The following is a 25854-nucleotide window of genomic DNA, read 5'->3' on the forward strand; positions in this document are numbered from 1 at the left end:
ACAATTTCGCACACGTTCTTTTCCCCCAAAAAAGTTGCTCTTTTGTCTGAACGAGGGGAATCAAGTTCTTCTAAAAAATCTTTTGTATTTGTGAAGGGTTTTTTTTTTGTTTTTGGGTATAAATAGGAAAATCTGGTTTTGGAGCCGTGTTCGACATTACTCGGTTTGAAAGTAGTCTATACTGATATGTCATATATTTGGTAATAATATTGGTAATTGAAATCTTGTGCTGAAAAGACTGTTCATATGCTGAAGTAAGAACCACCCTAATATATGGTACATACTTGTTAGTAATGACTACAATAAGTGTAGGAAATCTAAAAGTCAAGTGTGGTTTGCACGTCGCTCATTTGCGCTTATATATGTGCATAACCTGTGTATGAGTATATATGCTCATTATTGAATCGAAGCTAACAAGGGCAGTTGGCAGGCATATTTCAGCTACGTTGGCGACATAACCTCAAACGTGCTTAACACGCGCACTTGTGAATCTCATACATCCGCATGCAGGCGCAAAAAACTTCTGTCGTTGTGTATTGTGTATTCGTTTGTCGTGAGCAATAGTTGGATCGATGCTTGTAACTACTACCAACACCTTCACGCACATTGACACACACACATATATATATGTATATAACCACAAGCGTAGTTTCCCCACAGGAGTAGCACGAGTGAGGCGAAGTTGTCCGGGGCGAGCCACAACGATGACAGAGGGCTTCGTTAATGCTAACAATGAAAAGATCGGCTGTTGATAGCCATGAAAGTGCCGGCCCGGCACAAAAATTCTACGAAAGAGGAGAATTAAATAGTCAAAGGCACGGCACAATGGCGGCGGGGGCTGTGAGCCAACGAAACAAGGTGCTTTATGAAAATAAATACACCAGGCAGTAGTCGAGGCACAAGAACTGTGCGGAGTGGGGGAAAGACAACGAATTTACGACTATAAATAATATACTTTTATCATCCGATATGACGCTTTATTATTTCAGCAACACGGACCCGCTATGTCGAACACATACACACGCACTAAATCGCCGACACTGCGGGGCTGGGCAAACTGCTGGCTTTTAGGCACGAATAGTTGGTAAGTCGGCCGTTTGGTTTAATAGTTGTTGGCAGTCAGCGATACAAAGTGATAGGCAGGCAGGCAGCCACAACTGGTGGCGACAATTGTTGGCCGGAGAGGAAGCGGAGAGGCATGTGCCACTATATGTAAGCAAATATACAAAGAAAGGGACACGATAGCAGCTAGGATACGTATGCGACTAAAATATTGCAAATAGATCGGGGAGATGGTCAGCTGGCATAGCAGCGCGTGGCCTGTTTGTCGTGTGAAAGACAAAAGCTCAAGTCGTGTAAATCACAAAAGAAATGCATAGATAAGTATATACTAGAAAAAAATAAATAAATGAGAGAATATAAAAGTGACACTCGCAGGTAGCGCTGTCACTCACCATTTCGCAAAAGCAGGCTGTAAGGAGGGCCATATTTAGCAGGCCTGTTGCCGTGTTGATCTGTCGCTGCCATTGGACAAATCTGCTTTTGAAAGATAACAAATATTCAAGTGTTAGCTGTGCCAAATGCTTGCGCCGCCTGCAATTCGCACTGGCTTACCTTGTAAGCTTCCTGACTAATGGCTTATGCATTTGTATTCAGGCTGGATTTACTCATACTTTGTGAGTTGGCAAGGAGCTGCGTTACGTTTATATTGAAAATAATGTTTCATTTGCAATTTATGTTGTCGCAATTGTTAATTTTTTTCACTTTGTGCCCATTTCGGTTGCAAATTATGGCAAACGTGCAAGTGAATTATTTAGAATTTTATCTACTATAATGTGACGTAAGGAAAATTAATGTTTAAAGCTGGCAGGTGGAACTACTGAATTAGATTAAGCTGGGTACAGTACGGATGTGCTACACTTAGCCACAGACTGCTTTTTGTTTGGTAGTAGAGAAAGAATGAGTTAACTTTCGCCACTAAACGAAAATAAAACGATTACTTTACTTTAGTGCTTGTTCAAAAGGTCTGAATGAATAAAATATAGCTGCCTAACTGCCTTACTAAAATATACTTTCGATATTATTTACTCAAAAGGCAATCATTCAAGAATCATTAAAATAATTAAAAATTGTGATATAAATTATTGCGGCTTCGCTAAGGGCCAACACCAAAAAATACTTCAGAAGAATTTGTAAGTTGAGATAACCCTAAAAGTTACACTCTATCACATAGGTTGAAGAGCTTGATATATCTCTGAATTCGGAATTCCTATGGAAAGGTTACCAATCCTATATCTGTTCAACTAAGGAAGTTCTTTACTTAAATTAGAATAGGCATGGAGCTAAAGTGAGGTCCCCGAAAACTTATATTGGAAACATATACAACTGTTTATTTCTAATAGCCTATGTGATGTGTAACGTAGTACTATGTCTTGAATTAAATTTAGTGGAGGTTTTGCTAAAAAAGTAATACTGTCCTAAACCATACATCATTTCCGATCCCTGATTCTTATTGAACTAATTGTAAAATATATAAAGATAAAACACGAGTTTTGATAGACGACTTTAGACGTGTGATGTAGCTCACTTTTGGTTGATTGGGTACGTCAATAAACAAATATGTTGCATTTGGAGTGATGATAATCCACAAGCTATTGTTGAGAGTCACTGTTTGCTGTGCAAACTTCTGGGCAGAGGGAATCATTGGTAATGTTACGGTCAATGAGGAAAGCAATAGAGCCATGATTAATTACCTTTTTTGTCCCTGAATGGAAGAATGTTGATATGGACGATCTTTGATTCCAACAAGACGGTGCCACATGACATACAGCCAATGATACATTGAAGGAAACTTGTGGTGAGCGCATTATCTCGTGTCGTGTTCGGCATCTCGCCTGGAAATTATTTGAGGCAGCTGCAGTGGTCACTTGCCCGAAATATTTTTTAAAGTAATGACAAGCACTTGTTATAATAAAGCCAAAGTGTTTGCCATACCATTAAATTATATGCGTTTTATTCTTACTTGAAACCAGATGCCTGAAAAAATACTCTTTAACTAAACGGCTTGTATGCTAAAAAGGAGCAAATTACTCTTTACTTCTTGACCCAGACTTATGGAGCAGTAATATGAGGTTATGTGCTATTAAAAAAAGTTTAATCAAATAACGTCTAAATAATTTATCACGAAAATTTAATAGAAATTTGCAAATTTGTGAACGATTTTAAGGCCCAACCCTCGTTTAATACCCTCGATCAACCACCGTATTCACCGGTTTTGGCCAAAAACTCAGAATTTCACTCCATGAAACCCGTTTCAACTCGATTAAGGCCGTAAAAAAAATTCGCAGAGCGAACTAACGGCGTTCCCAGACAGCGCCTACAAGACATGTTTCGATGATTGGAAAATGAGGTGGCATATATGTATCGCTTCAGAAGGAGCATATTTTGAAGGCGACAAAATAAATATTGATGAAGATTAAACATTTTTAGTTTTATTTACAATTTCCTTTCTGGTCTGGTCACAATGTATATGAAAACAGGTTAATCTTTTTCAAGTCCCTGAATTTTTAATAGAAAACAGTTGAAAGAAAAATATTTCGAATGACGGTAAAAGTATATAAAAAAATACAAAATTAAAATTTGTTCACTTCACCCTCAATTATTTGCGGAGTTTTACGATGTCTTTAATTAAAAGTGATTTTTATGCATGTACAACACTTCCTTATTTCTAAATCATGCTTAAGTCGCTTACTAAATGGCTACACAAAGGAACATATAAATACCCGAATAAAAGAATTGCGTATCAACCGATTTAATGCGGCACGTGGCCTACATAGCAGCGAAATGAAAAAGTTATAAAATAGTTGGAGCATTGCGCAGACAAAAGAAAAAGCAAAAAAAATCAGTCAGAAAAACTGTTTACCAGCATACGAAATTTTCTTTTACATCTTTTTTTGGGGATTTTTTTGTGATTCCGTTATAAAAGACAGTGAAGCGCTCATTTTTATAGCATCGTAAATTTTTTTAGTTTATTATACTTATGTACTTATGTGTTGAGATACGCATTCAAAGGCATTTGCGTGCGTGAATGCGATATTTTAAGCATATATGATATATACTATATAAATGCCAACATACAAGTATCCTTGTATATATTATATATATGTACATGAGGTTGCCGCCTATTAGCCGGCCACTTTTTCGGATTTTCTACATAAATTTATTGCACGCCCCTTCAGGCTGGCGCTCATTTGTATTTGTGTAGTGATAGTCCTCGTATAAATTTATATTTGAGAAAAAAAAGTTTGTGGACATAAACAATGCCCCATAATTACATATTAATAAAATCAAGTGCAACGAATGAACAAATTTCTGAACTAAAATATTTGCCGTTTAATCGGCGGAAAGCTCGTTATGCTTCAGTAGAACTACTCCTCATAATTTGACACCCAATCACTTTGTTAAGTATTGGCGGATTTTCTTGATATGAGATACGTTTTTCAAATTTTTAGCCTGGCATTTTCGATTTTATCGAAGAAAAACTGTAAAATTTAAGGAATTTTCTCTTTACTGGTGTCCATCTTTGACAAGTGCTCAAACAATATTGAGGTAAGCAATCACTGAACTGGTTGAGAATTTTTTAAACTCACTTTTCTTCTTCCTTCTCTTGTTTTTCATTCTCCTTATATGACCGGGTAATCTTAGTTGCTGCGTTGTGATAAAGCGTATAACATTTTCACCTTTTATAAGTTGGTTTAGCTCATCTTATACGCCACTTCTCATTACTAGTTCAAAGATTTCTCTTCGGATTTTTTTTTTGAAACTTTGTAGTTTAATTTTGTCCTTTTCGAGTAAGTAGTGAGCTTTTACAGTTTTAAATGCGTATTGGTCAGCCTTCACTCTTGGTGCTGGTTTTAGTTTTTTCTTCGAAGATTTTGAAACCACTTTGGCCAGGTGCCGGTTCAATATAATCGCAATTTTTGGACAGGGGAGTGAATGTTTTAGCGATATCGTTCGCGCATATGAATTTTTACGTTCTCTGTTATATGTATCCAGCTCTTTTTGCGTCACTCATTTCATTAATGGCACAGCACAGCATTGTTCTGAAGGTTGTTGAAGATAGCGTATCTCCTTGTCTTACTCCATACTTAATTCTTTGGAATTGTAACTTAGTATTTGGTATAATTTTTTTGATACGGCTTCTCGTGAATACATTACTACAATTCGTATACCTTGCGGGTCTAAATCAATACTGTATTCATAACAATTCTCTATGAACTGTTTGTGGGAAAAAATCTGTTCTACTGTTGCCCTTCCGTGATAAATCCGCAATAATATTCCGGAATTTTATGTTAGTATTTAGCCATGTGCTTTTATATATGTTTATCCTCGTTTTTTTACCTTGATTTTGCTATAGAATTTGCAATATTGCTTATCGTTAAAATCTGCACACAGGGCTTCCGGATATTTCTTCATGGATTCTGGCTATACGCCTTTTTTCACTGTTTAATATATGTGTTGATTAACCATGTAAGTAATTATTATAGTATTGTAAATTTCCTGTTTGTTCTTTGTCTTCCTTGAAAATATTTTTTTTTTTGTAAATATGTAGAACAAATTTCTTCGTGTGATTTGGGTCATCTCAATTATAAAGAGTGTATGATTCATGCCAAAGGTGAGGAAGAACTGGAATTATGTCATTATATTTAAAAGTCCTTCAATACAATTTTTTAAAATCTCTTATTTCGAACTGAAATTCAACCACAGTAAACGCGTGTTTTCAAGTATGGAATATGTTTCTTTGATCTTTTAAGCAACATTTAAACTATTTTAACATTTTTAATAAAGCTAAAAGTTTGTGAGTCTTATGCCTCGATGTTTATGTATTCAATGGCAAATATACAGTCTACATTCAACTTGAATGTTGAAACTCTTTCGGCTTCATATGTTCACCTGCTGCGAACTACCCGCCCACAGTAAACCGTATTTAAAGGTCGCCACAGTCATCACCTATTGTAATGCAAAAATTTCGTAGGTAGAGAATTCATTTGCACTTGAAATGTGAGTTAGCTGCGTATCGACGAACGAATATATTGGTGAATATTGATTTTCGAAAACCTAAAAAGTTCTTTAGCTACTTGGAAGGATAAGTGATAAGTCGTAGCTTGCAATATTTACAGGTAGAAATTGTAAGAGGATTAGGTTTGTACAAATATCAGTGAACCTTCATTTCACCAACTTGAAAATAGCCAATTTAATAGAATATTACGTCCTGCCAAAATCGATTTGTTGCGAACCATTTTATGTCACAATTGTGCTAACTTATTTCACACGTACAGTTACATTCTATATTGTAATCGTTTTCGAGACAGCAACGAAACACCGTGACGCCAAGGCAAATGTACCCTGCCCGAAATGTTTTATGATATTTAATGCTTTGCGGTGTTATAAACTACATTTTCTTTTTCAGGTTATTTAAAGAAAATAAGGATAGAGTTTTTACGTTACAGTATATGTGTTTAGTTTAACTGTTATATAATATATATGTAAAGAAAAGCTAATATGCGAAAATAATAAAAGAAATCAAAATAAAAGGTTGCGGAGCTCTCACTGGGTATATTTACATTCGTTCTCACATACTGGCCACTGTTATAAACATTGTTTTTTTTTTAGGATCTATTTTGTTCAGACCTTTCAATATAATTCTAGAAGGCAATTAAATTCTGCTGCCAGCAGCTTACGAATGCATGCATAGGTATTTATAAATCTCTCTAATTTTTTGTAAATAATTGCGCAAGCACTGCTTAAACCAACAAGTCTATATGAATTGAAGTGTACCTATACATACCCAAAAATGTATCTACAAATATCTCGGGCTTCAACCAACTGCGCAAGAGAATTTTTTTTCATTCTTGGAAAAAAGTAATGTTTCATTTTTAATCCTTAAACTAAATATATGCGTCATATATTTATTACACACTGTGGGCATAAAGAAACATAAAGGGGCGGCATAAGATAAGAGTAAGCACAAGAAAGGGATTCCCTATAGATACCTCATGACGCACACACACAAATACGCGCTTTAAGCAAATATTTACTTTTTACTTTTCTGCATGGCCTTTTCCACTTGAGCAGTAACTCTCGAAAGCGAAGAATAACTTAACTTTGCTGCAAACTCATTTGGGTGGTCACAGCCGAGCGTGGCAGGCAGATAATAGGCATAATGAAGAATACACTAGGGAGAGATTAGTAAGAATAAGCATGCGCCAACAACAAAGTAGCAAGCATACAAGCAGGAAGAGCTAAATAACTTAAAAAAGGGAAATGCGCAAAGTTATTTATTTGTATGGGGCAGAAGACTTGCGTAAGAAAGAAGAACAACAATTACCAAACCAAACTAACTACCACCCCCACAACAAATCCAACAAGTGTTATTTTGCTTAACGATTTGCTTGCCTCAGTGCACGCCCACCGCTGTACCGAGTACATTAGAGGCGACTGTGTGAGCCCCTGAATAGGTCGTTGTGGCCGCTTCGTGTGCGATCTGCTCCTGCGGTGCTTAGGGCAAAGTAGCAATAGAATTTTGATATTATTTACGATGCGCGTACGTTATTTGACCTTAGCGGCCGAGCATAAATTATCGGTACGTATTTACGTACAGCTCGAACGGCCTCAAAGAACCTTTACGCGCACAGAGGCTTATTGAAAAGGGCACCCCGCTAAACAACATCACGCGGATTATCGACCAAATTATAGCGATTTTATGTAGGTAAGAGGTTTAGAATTTATTCGCTCTTTATGTGTCGGCATAAAAATGAGAGGGCCAGGAAGAATGGGGGCCAGCAGCGCAATAAATAGCTGCACCTACTGAGTGTTAGTTGAACCTAGCAACTAAATTTTCTTGATGTCATACATAAAGCTCAGTTCAATTTTAGGTACAAACATATTTTATTATATTTTGTATCTGCGGTCTGAGATACTGTACCTTTTTCCAAGCTTTTACGGTAAAAGTACCAAGTGCGGAGGTATATTTGTGGCTATTCATTCGCATAATGCGTTTTTGGCGGCATATAAATCGAAGCTTTCTAAAGCATATTTATTTACGTATGTGTAATGTGTAATATAATGTATGAGCGGAGTAAAACTTCAGCGCATAGACTTAATATGTTAAAAGCGCCTAAAGGTAGGCCACAGTAACACTGCTTTCTAGATAATTTCAGATATTTTCTCAAATAATTCATTTTCTCTCTTAAAATTCTCTTCTTTCTTATTTGAGCAACGTAAGTTAATAATTTTTATGGTGCAGAGAAATAATCATTTCAGGCTGTTACATAAAGCTCTATTCCTTTAAGTAACTTTAAATTTATTATTATTTTTATGACATATTAAAAGCTAGTAGTAAATACTTCGGGAAAATAAGGCAAGAGTTCAAAATATTCGTGATAAATAATCAAATAATTTTAGTTGTGACTGGATTTTGTATGACTTAAATAAAAATAATTTATTAAATGGAATCGATATAAATCGGTCTAGAATTTTTTGCAATCCTTCCAAATTCCATAAAGGATTGTGAGTATTGAAGTACGTGTCATTCGTCATTCAAGTACTCTTATGTTCGTAAGAATTACATATCTATCTATACCTATAAAATTCTTTGTCTGTCTGTTCCGGGTAATCTCCGAAACGGCTGAACCGATTTTAATGAAATTTTGCAGACATGTAAAGGAAGCCTTTGGGAGTAACATAGGATATATTTTATGTAAATAAACGCAGTTTGCTTATTTAGTTGAGTTACAGCGATTACAAGATGATCGTATACGACATGCAAATACACGAAATCAAGAGTCAGATGAATCAAGAGAACATTTGATGACGGGATCTATTCAACGGATTTAAGTTTTTTCAACGCAGTTTGCGATGAGACATGAACTAAAACATATAATTATTGTTTAATAACGAAATATATTGATATGGACAAATAGTATTTTCCTCAGGTTAAGTTCAAATGTAAGTAACGCTTTTGTAGTCACCGCAAACATTTTCTGTAAAAAAAACCAAATTCATTCAATAGAGTCGATATTCAATTCTTTATAAGAAATTATATTGTTATAATCTATACCTATAAAATTCTTTGTCTGTCTGTTCACAGAAAACTATCCGCCTAAGCGGCTTCCTATAGATACTTTTTCAAATTTGAATCAATAAAATTAAAAAATAACGCACATAAATTTGTGAACTAGCTATGCCTAGAAAAAAGTCAAATCTTTCGAAGAACACTAATAAAGCAAGAAAAATACCATCTATTCGAGCTACTGGGTCTGAAGCGGTCAGATGTCAACGATTAGAAGAAGATCGCAAACGACATGCAATAACTCGAATGCAAGAGTCAGATGAATCAAGAGAACATCGACTACAAGACGATCGTATACGACATGCAAATACACGAAATCAAGAGTCAGATGAATCAAGAGAACATCGACTACAAGACGATCGTATACGACATGCAAATACACGAAATCAAGAGTCAGATCATCAATCTAGATCACGACGCCTTAGAAATGATCAAATAAGAAAAACTACTGGACGTAATAGTCTATGGCAAGGTAAATAAAACTATATTAGCACCAAGAAATGATCGAGTATCGTTACTTAATACGCTTATAATGGAAAAGATTCCTGGCAATTCAATAACATATTTATCTATAAACACAATATGTCAATCAGAACAAGCCGTGCATTACCCGGTAGAATTTTTAAATAGCATAAACGTACCTGGTCTTCCACAACATCAAATAGATTTAAAAATTGGTATTCCTATTATGCTACTGCGAAATTTAAATCCACCAAAACTCTGCAATGGAACGAGATTACGAGTAATTTCTCTACAAAAAAATATCATCGAAGCAGTAGTTATGACTGGTTATGGTAAAGGCGAAACAGTATTTATACCTAGAATACCTATCATTCCATCAAATTATCCATTTCAATTCAAAAGATTACAATTTCCAATTAATGTTAGCTTTGCAATGACAATTAATAAATCGCAAGGTCAAAGTTTAAAGAAAACTGGTATTGATTTGAGTCAAGGATGTTAACAAATGATAACTGTACACCTAATATTGTTTATAAGGAGGCATTATAATAAGTTTATTATAATCATTTTTGAAGTTTTCATAAGTTTATAAATATATATATCCTATCTATTTGTTTTTATTTTTATTGTTTTTAAGTTTTTATTTAAATAGCATATAGATTTAATTGAAAGTGAAAAAATTTATATTTTATTTTGTAAATTGTATAGATTATTTAAGTTGTGTAATTAAAAAAATTATATCAGCTACAAAAAAACCATTTTTTTAACTTTTTTAAAAACAATACGTGTCTCTAAAAACACGTTTTAACTTATACTTAATTGTTTAATTTATTCATAATAAAAAACAAAATGCGTACCATTGATGAATACACATAGAATTTTTCTTTATTATTACAAGGTAGTACATATCGTTAATTGTTCATTTAAACTATTAAATCATAATTTATTCATAAAAATTGGATAGTTCTAACTCGGACAAAGTCGTGGGTTTCAGCTATAGGTAATAGTTTTACGAACGATTATGCATCATTTGTATTGAAATTGACACGGACTAAATATGAATTGCACGAATTTTGGAGAGATTATTCAAGGATTTGCAACAACTCAGACGAAGTCGCGGGTATCAGCTCGTTATATATAAATACTTTGGATATATCGATCTCGAGGTAGGCTGAGAAGCTCATATACTTTCAAAGAAAACCTATTGTTACTAAGGTTTTGTAGTACTATGTGTTCTTTGCTCCTCTTGGACGACTATTTCTCCATTATCGCTAAATTCCTTTTCAGTGGATATTATATTCATAATTTTTTTCATGTGTTGATGAGAATAACAAGAAATATGAACTTTACCCTTTTTCACAAATTCAGACCCTTCAGAGAACTTTTAAACTCACGGACGATCTTTTCAACACAATGCTTTGAGACTTATCAAACCACTTTTTGGAATTAACAGCATTTTTTTCCTTATAAAAAAGTGATCGACACACGGAATTCTTTTCTGTGCCCCTTTCTTGCAAAATTTCAATGCTTTCATTCTCAAATAAAACAACCGCCAACTGTGAAACGTATATGTTTGTCTTTTGAAGGCTAGAGTCAACTACAGAACATTAAGCCAACCTAGTATAAGAAATCTGTTTAGCTAAAGGAATGTAAGAGTAGAAATTGTCTGCTCAAGTTGATAATGGCGTTTTAAAATGATTAGACGTTGTTGTGTTCGACTTTGGTATGCAGCATGCCTTAAAAAAGTTATGTGAGCAAAGCCGTTGAGGTTACGAGTATATATAGCACTATTGGTTATAGACGATGAAGGTAGGAGTGTGATTTCGAATATTTCCATTTTCATACTTTTTCGTCGTACCACTATAGGTTTGTTTAAGAGCAATTTTTAGCTTAAATTTCAAACTCTATAGAGAAATTTAATTACCTTTTAACTTACATTTGCGCCATAGCTAGTTTTACATATGTATATCTAACATTTAATTACCTTGAGTGAACTCTGATAATTCAGAATAATGATCACTTTGAGCTTAATTGCAGATAAGCTAATAAGTTTGAATAAAGCTTGCGCTGGAATTTAATTACACAGCTGTGGAATACAAAATTTGGATATTTACTATCGTAGGAATTTGTTGGCAAAGCTTAAAGCTTAAAAAGTTGGAATAATATATAAATTTATATTTTATGTCATTATAAAATAAAAATGAATCACGCAAAAGAGAGCCAATAACGTTTGTAAGAGCATAACCCAAAAGTTTAATCAATTAGCCGATTTTATAGGTAGCAGGTTTTTAAGTGTTGTGGAACATGAGACGACAATTGTCAGATTTCGTTTAGAAACTTGACTAGTTTTATACTAGTTCAAAAATTATTGGTTTAATATAAATAATAGTCAATTAGAAAATAATCCTCTAATTGGTAGAAATAAGACATGTTTCAATTTAAATGGATTTTAGATAAGAATTTCTAGTTTTAAACATATATATTTCCACGCAAATTTGATGCGTACGGCAGAAATATTACCATACTCGAATTAACTTCTTTGTGAATTGAAGCACCTAAATATATATAGAGGCAGATATGGATGAAAAAATTATTAAAATTATTATGTTTTGCGCTTGTATGGAAAATATAATTTTGGCCGGCCAAATAACATTTAATTTTTTTAGCAATATTTAACACTTTTTCAAGTTCATTTAAATTTGTATACCCTGAACAGCGTATCTTAAGGTTGCCACGATGTTTGTAACACCCAAAAGGAAACGACGGATACCCTATAAAGTATATATATAAATGATCAGCGTGATGAACTGAGCCCATTTAGTAATGTCCGTCTTTCTGTCCATTTTTTTGTACATACGTGAACTAGTCTCTAAATTTTTGAGACATTGGTCTGAAATTTTGCACACGACCCTTTCTCAAAACGAAAGGACCATATGTATGCACAGTAGTCCGATTGTTATATAAACTAAACGATAAAAGACATGTGCTTGTATGGATAATTTTTTTATTTCTGAAAATATCTTCACATGGCTTTATACAATAACAACGATATAGCTATCATGTATGGTAGACGAGTCATTCCAAAATCAAGTTCGTTTATGGAATCCTTTTTATTTGTGAATTTTCTTGTCTTTATTTTATTTATTTTTTGTTTTAAATCATAGTGAAGGCCACAATTACTGCAGCAGTTTAGAACTTTTTAAGTAATTTGGAAAATAGAGAATAACTCACTAAAAATTAAGTTTCATTTTATTTAAATATATTGAGCTTATTAATTTTATGCGTATAAATATAATAAAAACTTTAAAATCTTTCATGAAGCAATTTTCTTTAGAAAAAAATCCCAAATATCACCTTTGTTTAAGTGATCACGCTAGGTGTGCTAATTAAGAAGTTCGTTCTAAATTCTACTGTGAGTAGGATGAGTATATTTGCCTTTCCGAAGTAGTTTGCTATTTGAATATAAGCACCTCTTGTTATTACATATACACGATTAAGTCAGTTTATTGCACTTATTCTAATTTTGTGTTCGATTCACTACTCTCTAAAAAATTTGGCGAATATATAAAGGCTCTTATGTTTCATTTGATTGATTTAAAATGCACTTTCTGTCATAAACTAATTTACTAATCTACAAAATTTTCGCTATTTTTACGTTCGTACTCACCTGGCTCCAGCGTCGTCGCCAGTAGTATCGATGGCAGGCAAAGTAGTATTATCCGAATTTCCAGCATGTGCATTGGCATTAATATCGGTGACATTTGTCTATGTAAAGTTCGCGAAGAAACGTTGGCGCAGCAACGACACTAGCACCAACTACCAGCACGTCGGTGGCACCCACACACCAAAGCAGCCAAGTAGACACCCGCTGATAAGCGTGTGCAATGCCGTAAGATTTCACACTTCTTGTTGTTGTAATAGTTTGTTCTCGCCTTGTGCGCTGATACGCTCACTCATTAGGGTTAATGTGTTTTTGAACTGAAATCGTCGCAAGCAGTACGGCCGATAAGTGTGGCGCATAAATTTTGCATTGCCGCGCCGTTATAACGGTGCTTTTTATAATGAATGTATGTGTTTATATGTTTTCTTATGCTTTTATGAATGAAATAGACTGCCGCTTTGATAAATTGTACAGAACTGCTGTTGCTCTTATGTAGCTCGAGTGTAACCTACTTTTGCCACGCCCACTATACGGTATTTGTATTCGTATTGCTCGTCGTAACAATAATGTTTTCTGTTTTTGGTACAGATTCGCCTTTTCTTTTCCAACACCCTCTTCCAGCTTTGTTATTCTGTTAGAGCGGCAGTCTTCTACTTTTTGTGGCCAAAGCTTTCGATTTGGCAGTAATGTCTGTATGTCGCCAGGATTGTTTTGGCGCTGTCGTTACTTTGCTTCTTTCTGTTGTGCTCTCTCTCTCTTTTCACTATGTTACACTTATTACATTAACATTTTTTCATAGCGTCTTTCTTCTATCTCACGGTTTTCACTTCGCTCCTATGACTTCTGCAACCATATCTGTTGCTTTGTAGCGCTTCTTCTTTCCAGTGCTTTTTCTGCTTCCTTTGGCTTTTATTTGACCTAATAATGTATTGTTATTGCATTGAATGTGGCGCTTTTGCTCGTATGCAATAACTCGAATTTCATGTTTTTCACCATAATTTCATATAAACATCATTTTTCATGGGAAAATCGCTATGCTCACAATTTTTTTGGCGTTTTTGTTTTCCTGCTCAAAACGAAGCAGTACTTCAGATGCTTGCCTTGCCCTTGCGTTTTTCTGTCATCTCCCAATTTGCTCGTTTATTGTGCGCTCGTTCCACTCCGCTAACTCGCTCACTTGCTGCTTTGTGGCATTAATATCATTTGTAGCGAACACAAGTACTTTAGTTGCTTTTTATTTGCATTGTATTGAATAGTTCGCCTCGGCTTGTAATCTTATTTGTATTTCTTGTTCAGTTTGCGTTTTTTTTGTGTGTTCGCACTATCCTTCTGATTTGATAAATGAGTTTGTTATGCAATTTCGCACACACATACGTATATATCTATCTGGGTTTTTTTCCAAACTCCGCATCAGTTGAGAGTTTTTTGCTGAGAAATTCGTGGATATGCATGCAACAATTTATTTTCGCATTCCAAATAATCAGTTGCAATTGTTATGCGATGTCTGTAGTGGAGAAAAAAGCGTAGATAAGTTATAAAGCACGCACAAATTGAATATAATAAATATGTATGCGTGTCTTGAGACGTGTTTATCCCTAATGAGGTTGGAGGTGTTTGCAAAAGCAATTTTTATTGCCTTGTAATTTATGGATTTACTGTGACAAACTTTATTCACGCCCACAGCACCTTACACGCAGCAAATCTTTGTAATAATGGAACTCCCACCTGGTCATAAAAACTTTTACCAGTCATATAAATATACATATATGTATATGAGTAAGTATGTTGTTATATCAACAATTGTTTTTATAAGGTTCAACATCTTAAAGTAAAAAGCGTTTCGAATGATTAATTCATACGCATATTACATACCATTTCAGGTAGATTGTTTCGAATAATTAGTTATATTTACAAAATTCGATTAAGAAAGTTACAACACCCTTCATTTATATTATGTTATTTTTGATAAAGCAGGGTATCATTTAAAACATATTCAAACAAACCCAGTGCAAAGTAATACGTATGAAAGAATTTGACTGTCTTAGTCTACGATTTGAAGTCAGAATTTAAATACTGTTTATGTTTGTCAGAAATACGCTAAACAAATTATCATTTTTGCAGTTGCATCCAAGAATAGTTTCCTTTGAGTATTTATAATATTCTAGCGGCCTGTGTAATATTTTTATTATTGGCAGAAAGTTGAATTTATTAATAAAGAGCTTAATCAGAACATTTACATATGCTTTTATAAGATCTGTTCTCTGGCGAAAGGGATTAAAGCCTATATAAGTATGATTGTAGCCTTTTCAATTCTCTGTTTCCAAGCCAATAGCAGACAATCAAAATCGCATTCAAAGCAACCACTTAAGTTGCCAAAGCCCATTAAAATCAGCGAAACGCGAATATGTAAAATAATCTCCGATTTAAATCAAGGTATTTTAAGTTAAAAAAAAAACTAAAAAACACGCATTTAAAGCACTTCAAACTAAAAACTGAAAAAATAATTCTTAATATAAACTGACAGCAATATTGACCGAAAAATACTTATTTCATTGCGAGTAAAGTGCGGTATGCTCGATTCAAGAAGAAAATGTTTACTTTAATTAAAATCTTAATCTCAATTCAAGAAGAAAATTTTTGCTTAAGTTAAAATTACAATCTCAGTAATAAAAAAAATAAATAATAAATTAGACTATTTTTTTTATTTAGTTTTGGTTTGGCTATTACGCAGCTGGTGATGTAGCTGCCTTAAAGAATGCCTTAGAATCTATTAGAGCGATTCAAACTTTTTTCACTGGCCCAAATGCCCAAACAAAATGTTCTTAAAGATAAAGTTTCAAAAATGCCAAAAAAATTAAAAAATATATATAATGGTATATATAGAGACTTTGGAGATAATCAAAACGTGGAAAGAACACACAAAAGGCTTCTCAATTTTTGACAGCAACATTGAATACCAAATTTCAAATTACCTGCAACATAAAGGAACTCACTAACTCTATCGCTTTGCCTCTGAGTCGGAAATTGCAGACTAAAAATCAAGATCTAGGAGAAGTCGCAAAATTCTCATACGATGATCTGAATAAATTTAAGGTGATTCCGAAGCAAAAAGATTAATTTTTTGTATAATTTTTGAAAAAAGTGTTAGAATTTGTTCAGGTTACGACATTGAAATGGAAATGCCGCATCGATGTGGTCGCCCATGCAACGCTGGGCTCAAGACATTTAATTCTACTACAGAATGTCATTTTATGTACCAATCCTTCACATTTATATTTCTTATTTATAAATATAAAGAACACAAATAAAATTTTCAAATCTTTAGACTTATTTCTAAAACATGATTTCTATAAGGAAAAGAGAGAAAAATTCTAAAAATTTGTGGAAAAAATCTTCAATTGTTGTGAGTAAATTTTAATTTCTGGGTTTATAAATAAAATATCCAAAATGTAGTTGGAGCATTTTTAGTAAGTTACGTGCGACTAGAATATTTACAAGCTAGAAAAATCTGATGAGAAAATACGTTTAATTTAGAACATAGGTTTCTAGATGAGTGCCACATAGCAATCAATCAGGATCCTAAAATTATGGAAAATATTGCTGACAAGTATTATTTATTTATTCGTGAAGATTCCATCAAAGTGTGAAAACCACTTTATTTTCTGGATCAACTGGCATAAATCATGTTGTGGATAGAAATCGTGTTTGAAAATAACTCTTTTCAAAAGACTTAATTTGCCTAAAAAGCATATTCCGAAAAAGATCTCAGAAAATGGTTACCAGTTTTATTATTTCGTTTCAACCAAACCACAATTTCATCCAATTGATGCAAATATGTTACGTTTGTAGGCGAGATACTACTAGAACTAAATTTTACTGCAGTTATAATGAAATTTCCCTTTTAGTATTCATAACAAGCGGCTATTATGAAGGGAACCAAAATTAAAGGTACCCAAAAACCCACTCATTTGTATACTAGTGCAAAAAAAAGTTTAGAAAATATTCATACTTTATAAGCTCTTAATTTATTTTAATACAAATTCACTTGTACGAGTATGCATGTACACACAAACACTTGTCTATTTGAGCAAATATTAGTGCTTGCTTGTTCAGAAGCTTGTCTACAAATACTTACTTTGCATTATTCATGAACCACAATGCGATTCTTCATATTTAATGAATTGCTATATAATAAGGCATTCAAGGCACGCACCCACCGCAATTCTCTCCACCAAAAAATTTACTACAATGTCCACTCACACAACCTTTTGCGCTAACAAGCTGCGCACTCGCTCAACTGTGTTATCACCAGTAATAGCAACAACAAAAACAACTACAACGCATAACAATAATAGCGATGGCAGCATCAACGGTCACTTCCGGCACTGTCAACGCAATTTATTCATTTTTATAAATTTCCGTAATAAAAATGAAAATGTTTATGAATTTTCTTCATTTCGCTTTTGCTCTCCGCAATGCATTTGCCTTCCTTTATTCACTTTTCTTCAGTATATCACTTTTGATGTTGATTTGGTTTTCGCTCTTTTTCAAAGCGATTGTAAATATTTCACTTCCGTTGAGGGATTTTCGCAGCACAACCGCGCGTCCGCCCACAGCAACTAAACACATTCATGTATGTGTGTGTGTGTGAATGTAGACGCAGCGTTGTGTTGCCACGCGTTTAGTGCGTACTGCGTTGGCACAGCGGCAAGGCGGGCAGCCAGCAAGGAGCCACCATTGCAGCGTGACTTTGTGGTTAGATATTTGTAATCGTCAAGCAGCGTCAACAATGAGCAAGCAGTTCTTGTGGCACTGAATATGTTATGGCCCACGCCAAATCTCATGACAGGAATTTATTTCATTGCGCGCAGAGAGCGAGGCAAGAAAGCTTGTCTCTACTAGAAGCGCTTGGTTGAAATGCGCTGGCACTCGCTTTTGGCTTTGCTTCACTTTTTCGCCAGCGCTGTTAGTTGGTCATCGCTATGCAAATATTCCATTAACTTATATAGCTTCTGTATAACTTTTGTCTTTTAGTGCTCTCTACTATTTGAGGTTTTATACCCAATGCATGATCGTGAGTTTATAGAGTTTATTCATTAATCATATAGAGGGTTAAGTATCCATAAACAAAATTTTGGTTTAGATAGATTCCATTGAGAGTAAGGACACAAGAATTACTTCTTGGTACTTATTTTTGGAAACAAGTCGGTGTTTCCCTGTACTCCTGCGTTTTGGTACTAAATCTATGGACCTCATGAGTGCTCCAGCAACTAACACCTCAGTTTCTGCCAGATCCTTCTATGCCAAAATTGAATATAAGAAAAAGTTAGTTGGATTACTTGCTTCTCGACGCAATTGTAGGATTTATAACGGGACACTGTCCTCTTGGTATTCTTGCGATGAGGCTAAACATTCTGTCGGACGGATTGTTTAAACTATAAGGAGGAAGGCGAAATAGAAATTAGGCACTTCTCATCTAATATTAAGCTTTGACTAGACCAAACTGGAAACATTTCGGTAGAATTGACTTTGAGGAACCAGGCAAATTGTCTGGAATTAATATTAGAGCCTCGATACATTTGTGGTTGCTTTTTGATCCATACTTAAAACCGACGTTCTTAGCTGTTCAAATGGGATTCGTCGTGATACTAGTCAAAAAGATCAGCCCTATTACCTAATCAAACCTAATATAGTATTTAATTTGGTAATTCCTGTTTCAAGATGGCTGCGATGAACAGTTGGTTTTGTTTTAGAAATATTATTAAAGAATATCTATATTTAGAGATTCGTTACCGACGACTTTGGATTTTTTATTGGAGATGACTTCACTTCACCATAAAAAACTCAAAATTTTATATGTTTATAATTTTGTTATAATATATATATATATATCCACTATGGTCGAAACAGAGGGGGGAAGGCACATTCACTGCTCTCAGAATTGTTTTAAAATAAAATATCTTGACGATATGCAATTACTAAAAATATTATCTCGCCTACAAACGTAATTTTCTAGATAACTAACATAAAAAAATTCCGAAAGCGGTAGATACACGGGGTACGAAAACTTCTATGTGCCGCAAACGAACTAAAATTCTTTGCTGGTTTTTATCCACATTTTGCTATTCACTTTTTCTGCTAGTTATCTTGGTAGTGAGTTATGTGGTCACGCTGTCAACGGAGAGTTGACTCGAAATTTATGACACGCTATAAGGATATGCGAGAAATATTTGCATGTGCTTGCATATATTCGTAAATTTGTATATATTTGATGGCCGTTATATATTTGCCTTAAATGAGAATGTGTATTTTAATATGGAGTTGAACATATGAAGAGAAATATTAATCAAAAGCGATAGTTAAAAGAACTTAATGGCATATTATAGAAATATATTTGGAAAATATCAACAGGCCGTCTGCATATCTCTATAAATGAACAATTTACCAAACTATTTATAAGTATATACTATGTACGTATGAAAATATATTTTTGCCTGGCTTAAACACTTAACCTTATATTATTTACAGTTTTTGTTTTAACTAGAAGGGGAACGAAAATGATTTATGTAGGAGAGTGCATTGTCTATATACTTTAAACTGGTATTTATGGAGTGGATCATTAAAATAAATATTTGATGTAGCTATTTAGAAGGTAATGAGATGTACTAATTTAAGTGATTTGTTTACGGATTTTTTGGATTGGTAGATTAGATTGAATCGCCTAACCTCTGCCTATTTTATTATCGTGTCAGTGCAAAGTTTCCTTCCTTACTTCCATTTAGATTAACAAACTTTTATGTTACATACGTGTGAAACTTGAGCGGAACCATAGTAGGTGCTTGAAAGCTAATTAGAAAAGCTCATGAGCTCCGAAAAATGCCTTAATTTTCATTTTAGGAAGCATATACAAACACGTTTAATCGTCAAGCACTCCAAGAAAATATTACAAATTACTTTGGTGAGTATATAAGATTGGGAATATTAGGACTTTAGTGGCATAAAATATTTAATGAAGACCGAGAGGTGATGTGAAATCTTGTCTCGTATGTGTCAGCCAATAAATAAAAAAACTAAATATTTTTCGAAGTTATTAACCAGGGAAATATTAGTTTTAATGTTTTCGAAAATCATTCCTCTATATCAGAGAGTTACATAAGTCTCAAAATCTATTTCCATTTTTGTATATTTGGTTGAAATTTTAAATGTTAAAATATTATACTTCGATGACAGAATTTTGAAAAAATAGAATAGAATAGAATTCAACTGTCAACAAGAAGACCGGGTTATTCATTTTTGGCTGTCTAGAGGTTTAAAAAAGCTTTTTGGCAATTTATTTCAGCGTGTATTGGAGTGCTTAAATCCACTGGGACAAAATTCGGATTCTCCATCTCAACAAGTTCTCTACAGGCGACGATGGTTTAAGGAACTCATGCCATTCAAACGGAATAATAACAACGATCTTAATCTACGAAACATTTGCTAGTAAAATACGTACGGTTGTAGCTCAAGCAATATGGTAGAATTGTAAAAAAACTTAAGATTTTTTATTTGAAATTGAGCAATAAAATACTTCAATAATAACAAAAAATCTACTTTCAATTTACTATATAATTTTCTTATCAGCTATTGTTGACAGCTTTTTTTTTTGGAGTACCGTTGGCGCTTAATTTGAGTTTCGAGAAAAAGGTTTAGGTGCGCGCTAACTCACCCGAACGCTTTGTCACTGCAACGGATTGAGAAGTGAAAAACAACACATTTGTTTTCGACTTTTTGAAAATCCTCGACCGGCTGAACAAATAGCACTACCTCCGAATCGAATTTGTGAGCAGACTAAATTTTTGATAGAAGACCAAATGTAAAACAATTCTAAACAAAGGATTCCATTGAAGATTCTCATGAATTTATTTCTGTAATATAAATACTAATACTTGTGAAAAAATATTGGCACCTTAAATGCATAAAAATCATAATAATTCACGATAGTAACGTCTGACCTCCTTTTTTATCAACACCTTTTTTGTTTGTAATTATATATATAGATGTAAGTAAACGGTTAAAAGTTACTTATAATTCCGCAGCAAAACTTAATACACATTACAACAACACACATTGCAAATAAAGTTGTTCCCTTTTTATAAAATCAGCAACAGAGCTCACGTAATCTGATATGTATTTGGTAGCCGTTTAGGGAGAGATGGAATGTATCACACACAGCTATACATATATACCCATATATACATACACACATGCTTATTTACCACGACCACCAGAGCACGCCGAAGGGCATTTGCATTTGCATTCGCATTTACTTTTTGCCACATGCACTTTGTTTATGTGAATATTGTGATCTGCATGTGACGTTTTCTCCGGTTGCTGCTCGCGAATGCCAACGGTCGACCTGCCATGTTGCAGTCAAAAAGTTTTGCTGTCAGAGAAGTAAAATGTTATTTCAAGTCTCGCTTTTTCTGCATTCGTTCTTCTCTAATTTTCTCAAGCGTCAGTCGTGTGACTTGCATATTTCTACGTGGGCAGCGGCGGCTAGGGGGTGTGCAGAGCGTTTTGTTGCTTTTTCTTTACGAAAACATTTAGATTATGCTTCGTTTTTGTTGGCTTTTTGATAAACACCAACCCTTGTTTGGTCAGTTCCACCATACCAAAACCAAGCAAAGCCAAGTGAAATGTGTCATGGCCGCCGTTGTTGTTGCCAAATATTTATTTCGCCATTGCAAGTGTACATTTGGGTATGGCGGTGTGTATGTGTGTGCATGGCAGTAACCACAGTTGATTAAATATTTTTCCACTTTCATTAGTGTTGACAGTAATTACATTGAAACGAAATTACTGCGACACTTTGCCGAGCGGTTAGCATGTGTGGCCGTAATTTTGATTATCAACGGATTGTAATTTAAGTGAACTCTCCTTTCGTCGAGGTGTCGTTTGGCCAAATGTTGGTTATACAAAGTGTTTGTGAAAAATGTTGCGAAGTTGATTCGAGTATACTACAAGTATTTTGCAATCACTTGCTTCCCTATTTTGAGTACAATTTTGTATTCATTATTTTCAAAAAATATATTGATAAAAAGCATTTAATCTTTGTAATAAACTTGTTCCGTCTTAACCGTTAAAATGCTTATTTTTATACCCTGAACAGGATATATGACGTTTGCCATAATGTTTGCAACACCCAAAAGGAAACGTCGGAGACCCTTTAATAATTCAACGATGTAGACATGTCCGTCTCTTCGTCTGTCTCTCTGTATATACGCGAACTAGTCCCTCAATTTTTGAGAGAACTAAAAGAGCTAAATATTTTCAATGAAGCATTATATCATATTGCTACCATAATTCCTGATTTATCCAATTCAAGTCTTTGTATGGAAAACTTTTTTATTTGGCAAGGTATCTTCACGAAATTTGGCATGGGCAGAAGTCGAGTGGATATCGTAAGTAAATCTTTGCTTCAAATGTTCTGTATATTTTGCTAATTACATATATATTTAAAAAAAAAGTTAGAGTTAAGGCATAAAACTACACATTATAAGTTGCCTCTCGTTCTAATTCCGATTTAGTTGATTTGTCTACTCGTATATGAGAAATATATTGATTTCTCAATTGTGTATAATTTAGTTAAAACACATTTAATGGGAGTATATGAATATAGTTCACAAACTCCAAGGTTTAATAGTTGAATCCATTAAACTAAATTCACGTACTTGTTAAGGGTTTCAATAGCGCCACTTTTGTAAGAAAAATCTAACATCTTTGTTTTCTTCTATTCCATTAACCCTATATTTATGCCATAAATGCCCTTGTAGCAGTCACTGTAATGCTGGATTACTTGCTGGTATTTGCTTTTATCGCACAAAATACATCTCCACCGTGCAATTTGTGCCCCAGGTATGCATGTAATGACTGGCTGTCAATTTCGCAGAAATGCAGTGAAAATGTGTGGCCATTAAAGTGTTTCCATTAATTTCCTTTCGACAGTTTTTCCTGCGATTGAGAAAAATTCAAATGGCAAACGACTTGCGAAATGCAATTGCCAGCGCAAGGTGAAGCAAATAAAAGCACTACAAACACACTAACATTTTTATTGTGCTATGCAACTCTGATTTGCGTAATTCGCACTCCAGCTGAAGTAGAAAACGCGCCCCTAATGCTGCTAGCGTCTTGCTGCAGTTGGCAATGGCGCCAAGTGGAATTTCACTGCAATAACTACAGTTCCGCTCAACAACTAGCAATTTTATGTGAATATTAATGTGTGTATATATGTATGCTCATAGTACATATTTGCTATGCCACATGTAATTTGCTGTAGTGCTGCCTCTTTTTCGCTTGCACCCTACATACTTTTACCCCTTCCGACGTGTGCGGAAAATTATTTTCGAACTTTTTCCATTTTTTTGTTGTTTTCGTTGTTTTTTGAGTGTATTTTATTTTTCGTACTTTTACTCCGCATTGTATTGCTGCCTGCTTTGGCATTAACCAACTGACAAACCGTTCACTTAGCCTAGCTGCGTCAGTAGCGGCGCGCTCTATAAGCACGCGCCATGAAATTAAGATTTACGGTCATTTAAATTGAATGGTTTGTGGCAGTAAGTGGCGGCGCTGCAATTGCTAGCAGGCGTTTTGTGGCATGTCCAGCTCGTGAACGACGCTGCCAACGCAACAACAAACACTGCCGCTACCTGCTCGCTGTCGGCTGAAGGACAAATAGGCGTTTAAGCTGCGCCTTGTGTGCTGCTGATTTGTTCTGGCGCACATCTGAGGGGTTCGTGTGGTAGTATATATATGCACATATATCTATATACGCAATGCAGTTATACATATATTAGTTAGGTATTTATCAGTGGCTGTTTGTGTGTTGCGTTTATGGCTTTAGCTTAAACCACAATGCTTAATCACTTCGTCGGTCAGTTGGCATTCAACGCTCGCGGCCAGCCAACACAATACATAATAGGCATGCTCTATAACCTTACCTTTCTCTTCTCTCTCACACACATTGCTTGACGTTGCGAGTCGGTTGTTTGTGCTCTCAACTAGCGTGTCGTTGTTATTTGCGTTTTTACCTCAAACAACAGCACAACATTTTATTACATTTAACTGCCTGCTTGCAAAATAAATACAGCGCACACACAAGCATGTAGCAGCGCAAATGATTTCCGACCAGACTTTTATGTGTGTTGTTGTATACAATTACTTTTAGCAAAATCACATACACAAACACGTATGTGTCTGTGTGCGGGTGCACGTGTCGTTATGGCGCATGCATTTTCATTTCCGTTCCACTGCACATTACTGACAATTTGCTGGTCGCACTATAATTTCTTTCAGCAAAAATCGCAAAATCCGCTCACACTAAAATAAAATAAATAATTTCAACTACACTTTACTCGTATTTGTGCAACAAACCGTGTCCCACGCCGCTCCGCCCACAAACGCTTACATTGTTATTTAAATAAATCGCTCGGTTGACGTTCACACTTACCAACTAATGCGGCATAACTTTAAACATATGTTGAGATATATATGTATGTATATTGGTAAAGTATGTTGGCTCGCCATGGCGTATACGTAACTTTCGGTTTTCACTAATAGCAATCGCATATTTTATTCGCCGTCTGCTGTGCAATATTTTGGCTATTGAAAAAATTCAAATTTATTTGCACGTTGCACGTAATTTGCATACGTAAAATTTGCGGTCGCACTCAAGCGCTCATGCACACATGCATGCAGATGTGTTCACTCAAAGGCCACCTATACAGGTGACATCAAATTCATAGCAGTTAAAAAAGTTTTGCTGCCACAAATGCAGTCGCATGCGATTCGGCTTATCTCTCTGCAGTTGTGTGTGTCAGTGTTTTTAGTTTTAGTGCATCGTTACTAGTATGCGTGTGTGTGCGCTTGTCAGCGGTTAGTGTGTCACTGCAATAATGGCCTTTATAAATTTAAATTAAAGCGCAATTGAAGCGAAAATATTGCTCACGTGTCAGTAATATAAATTTAGACAAAAAACTTTTGATAAATCTTTAAAATTGATATGACTATTTGCTGCAAAGTATGGAGGACTGCTGCAATTAGTTGAATGTTCAAATTAAGTGTACTAAAATTATAATTGAAATAAACAACTTAAAAAAAATATGTATTTGTGACTTCAAGCTATACAAAAAGAGCCAAAAACTCTAAAAACTTTAAATGTCTACATTTATGTATAAAAATCTGAATAAAAATCCTTAGCTGAATGGCACTCGTACCTTTTGTTTGACTACGGAAGGAAGCATTCGTTTCTGATGTTGGTAATTTGATTCTTCGTTTTGAAAGTGAAACCGCGCAGTAAATTCAAAGAGTTCTAGAAGGCTGTATTTGTTGACTATTCTCACCGAAGGAGAATATGGAGAAATGATCGTCAAAAACTATTTAAAGAATTTCAACGTGGTCGCACAACGGGTTTTGATGAGCCACGCCTAGTTGCCTACTACGAAGAATAACGTGGCACTGGTCTACCAAAAGTAAACCGTCGAATGAAGGTGCGAGCCATAGAAGGTCAAAATAGACATCTCAAAAGACTACCAGGGTCATACCCTGAATTGAATACTTACAA

At 34.7% G+C, this 25854-nt stretch overlaps 2 protein-coding genes across 5 annotated transcripts in view; both read right to left on the reverse strand.

Annotated features, from left to right (window-relative positions):
• The window catches only part of LOC138857061 (uncharacterized), a 196361-nt gene that overhangs the window by 139641 nt on the left and 30866 nt on the right, over positions 1 to 25854 (reverse strand). The gene's annotated exons all lie outside the window — the stretch shown is intronic.
• The window catches only part of dpr12 (defective proboscis extension response 12), a 237419-nt gene that overhangs the window by 35936 nt on the left and 175629 nt on the right, over positions 1 to 25854 (reverse strand). For all 4 annotated transcript variants that reach the window (XM_036362709.2, XM_014244248.3, XM_036362706.2 and 1 more), the window contains one exon: positions 13260 to 14757. In XM_036362709.2, coding sequence (XP_036218602.1) covers positions 13260 to 13353 — 94 coding nt within the window. In that variant the 5' untranslated portion in view covers positions 13354 to 14757. The remainder of the gene's footprint in view (positions 1 to 13259; positions 14758 to 25854) is intronic.

The sequence above is a fragment of the Bactrocera oleae genome, chromosome 4 (assembly GCF_042242935.1).
Source record: "Bactrocera oleae isolate idBacOlea1 chromosome 4, idBacOlea1, whole genome shotgun sequence".
NCBI classification, from domain to species: Eukaryota; Metazoa; Arthropoda; class Insecta; order Diptera; family Tephritidae; genus Bactrocera; species Bactrocera oleae.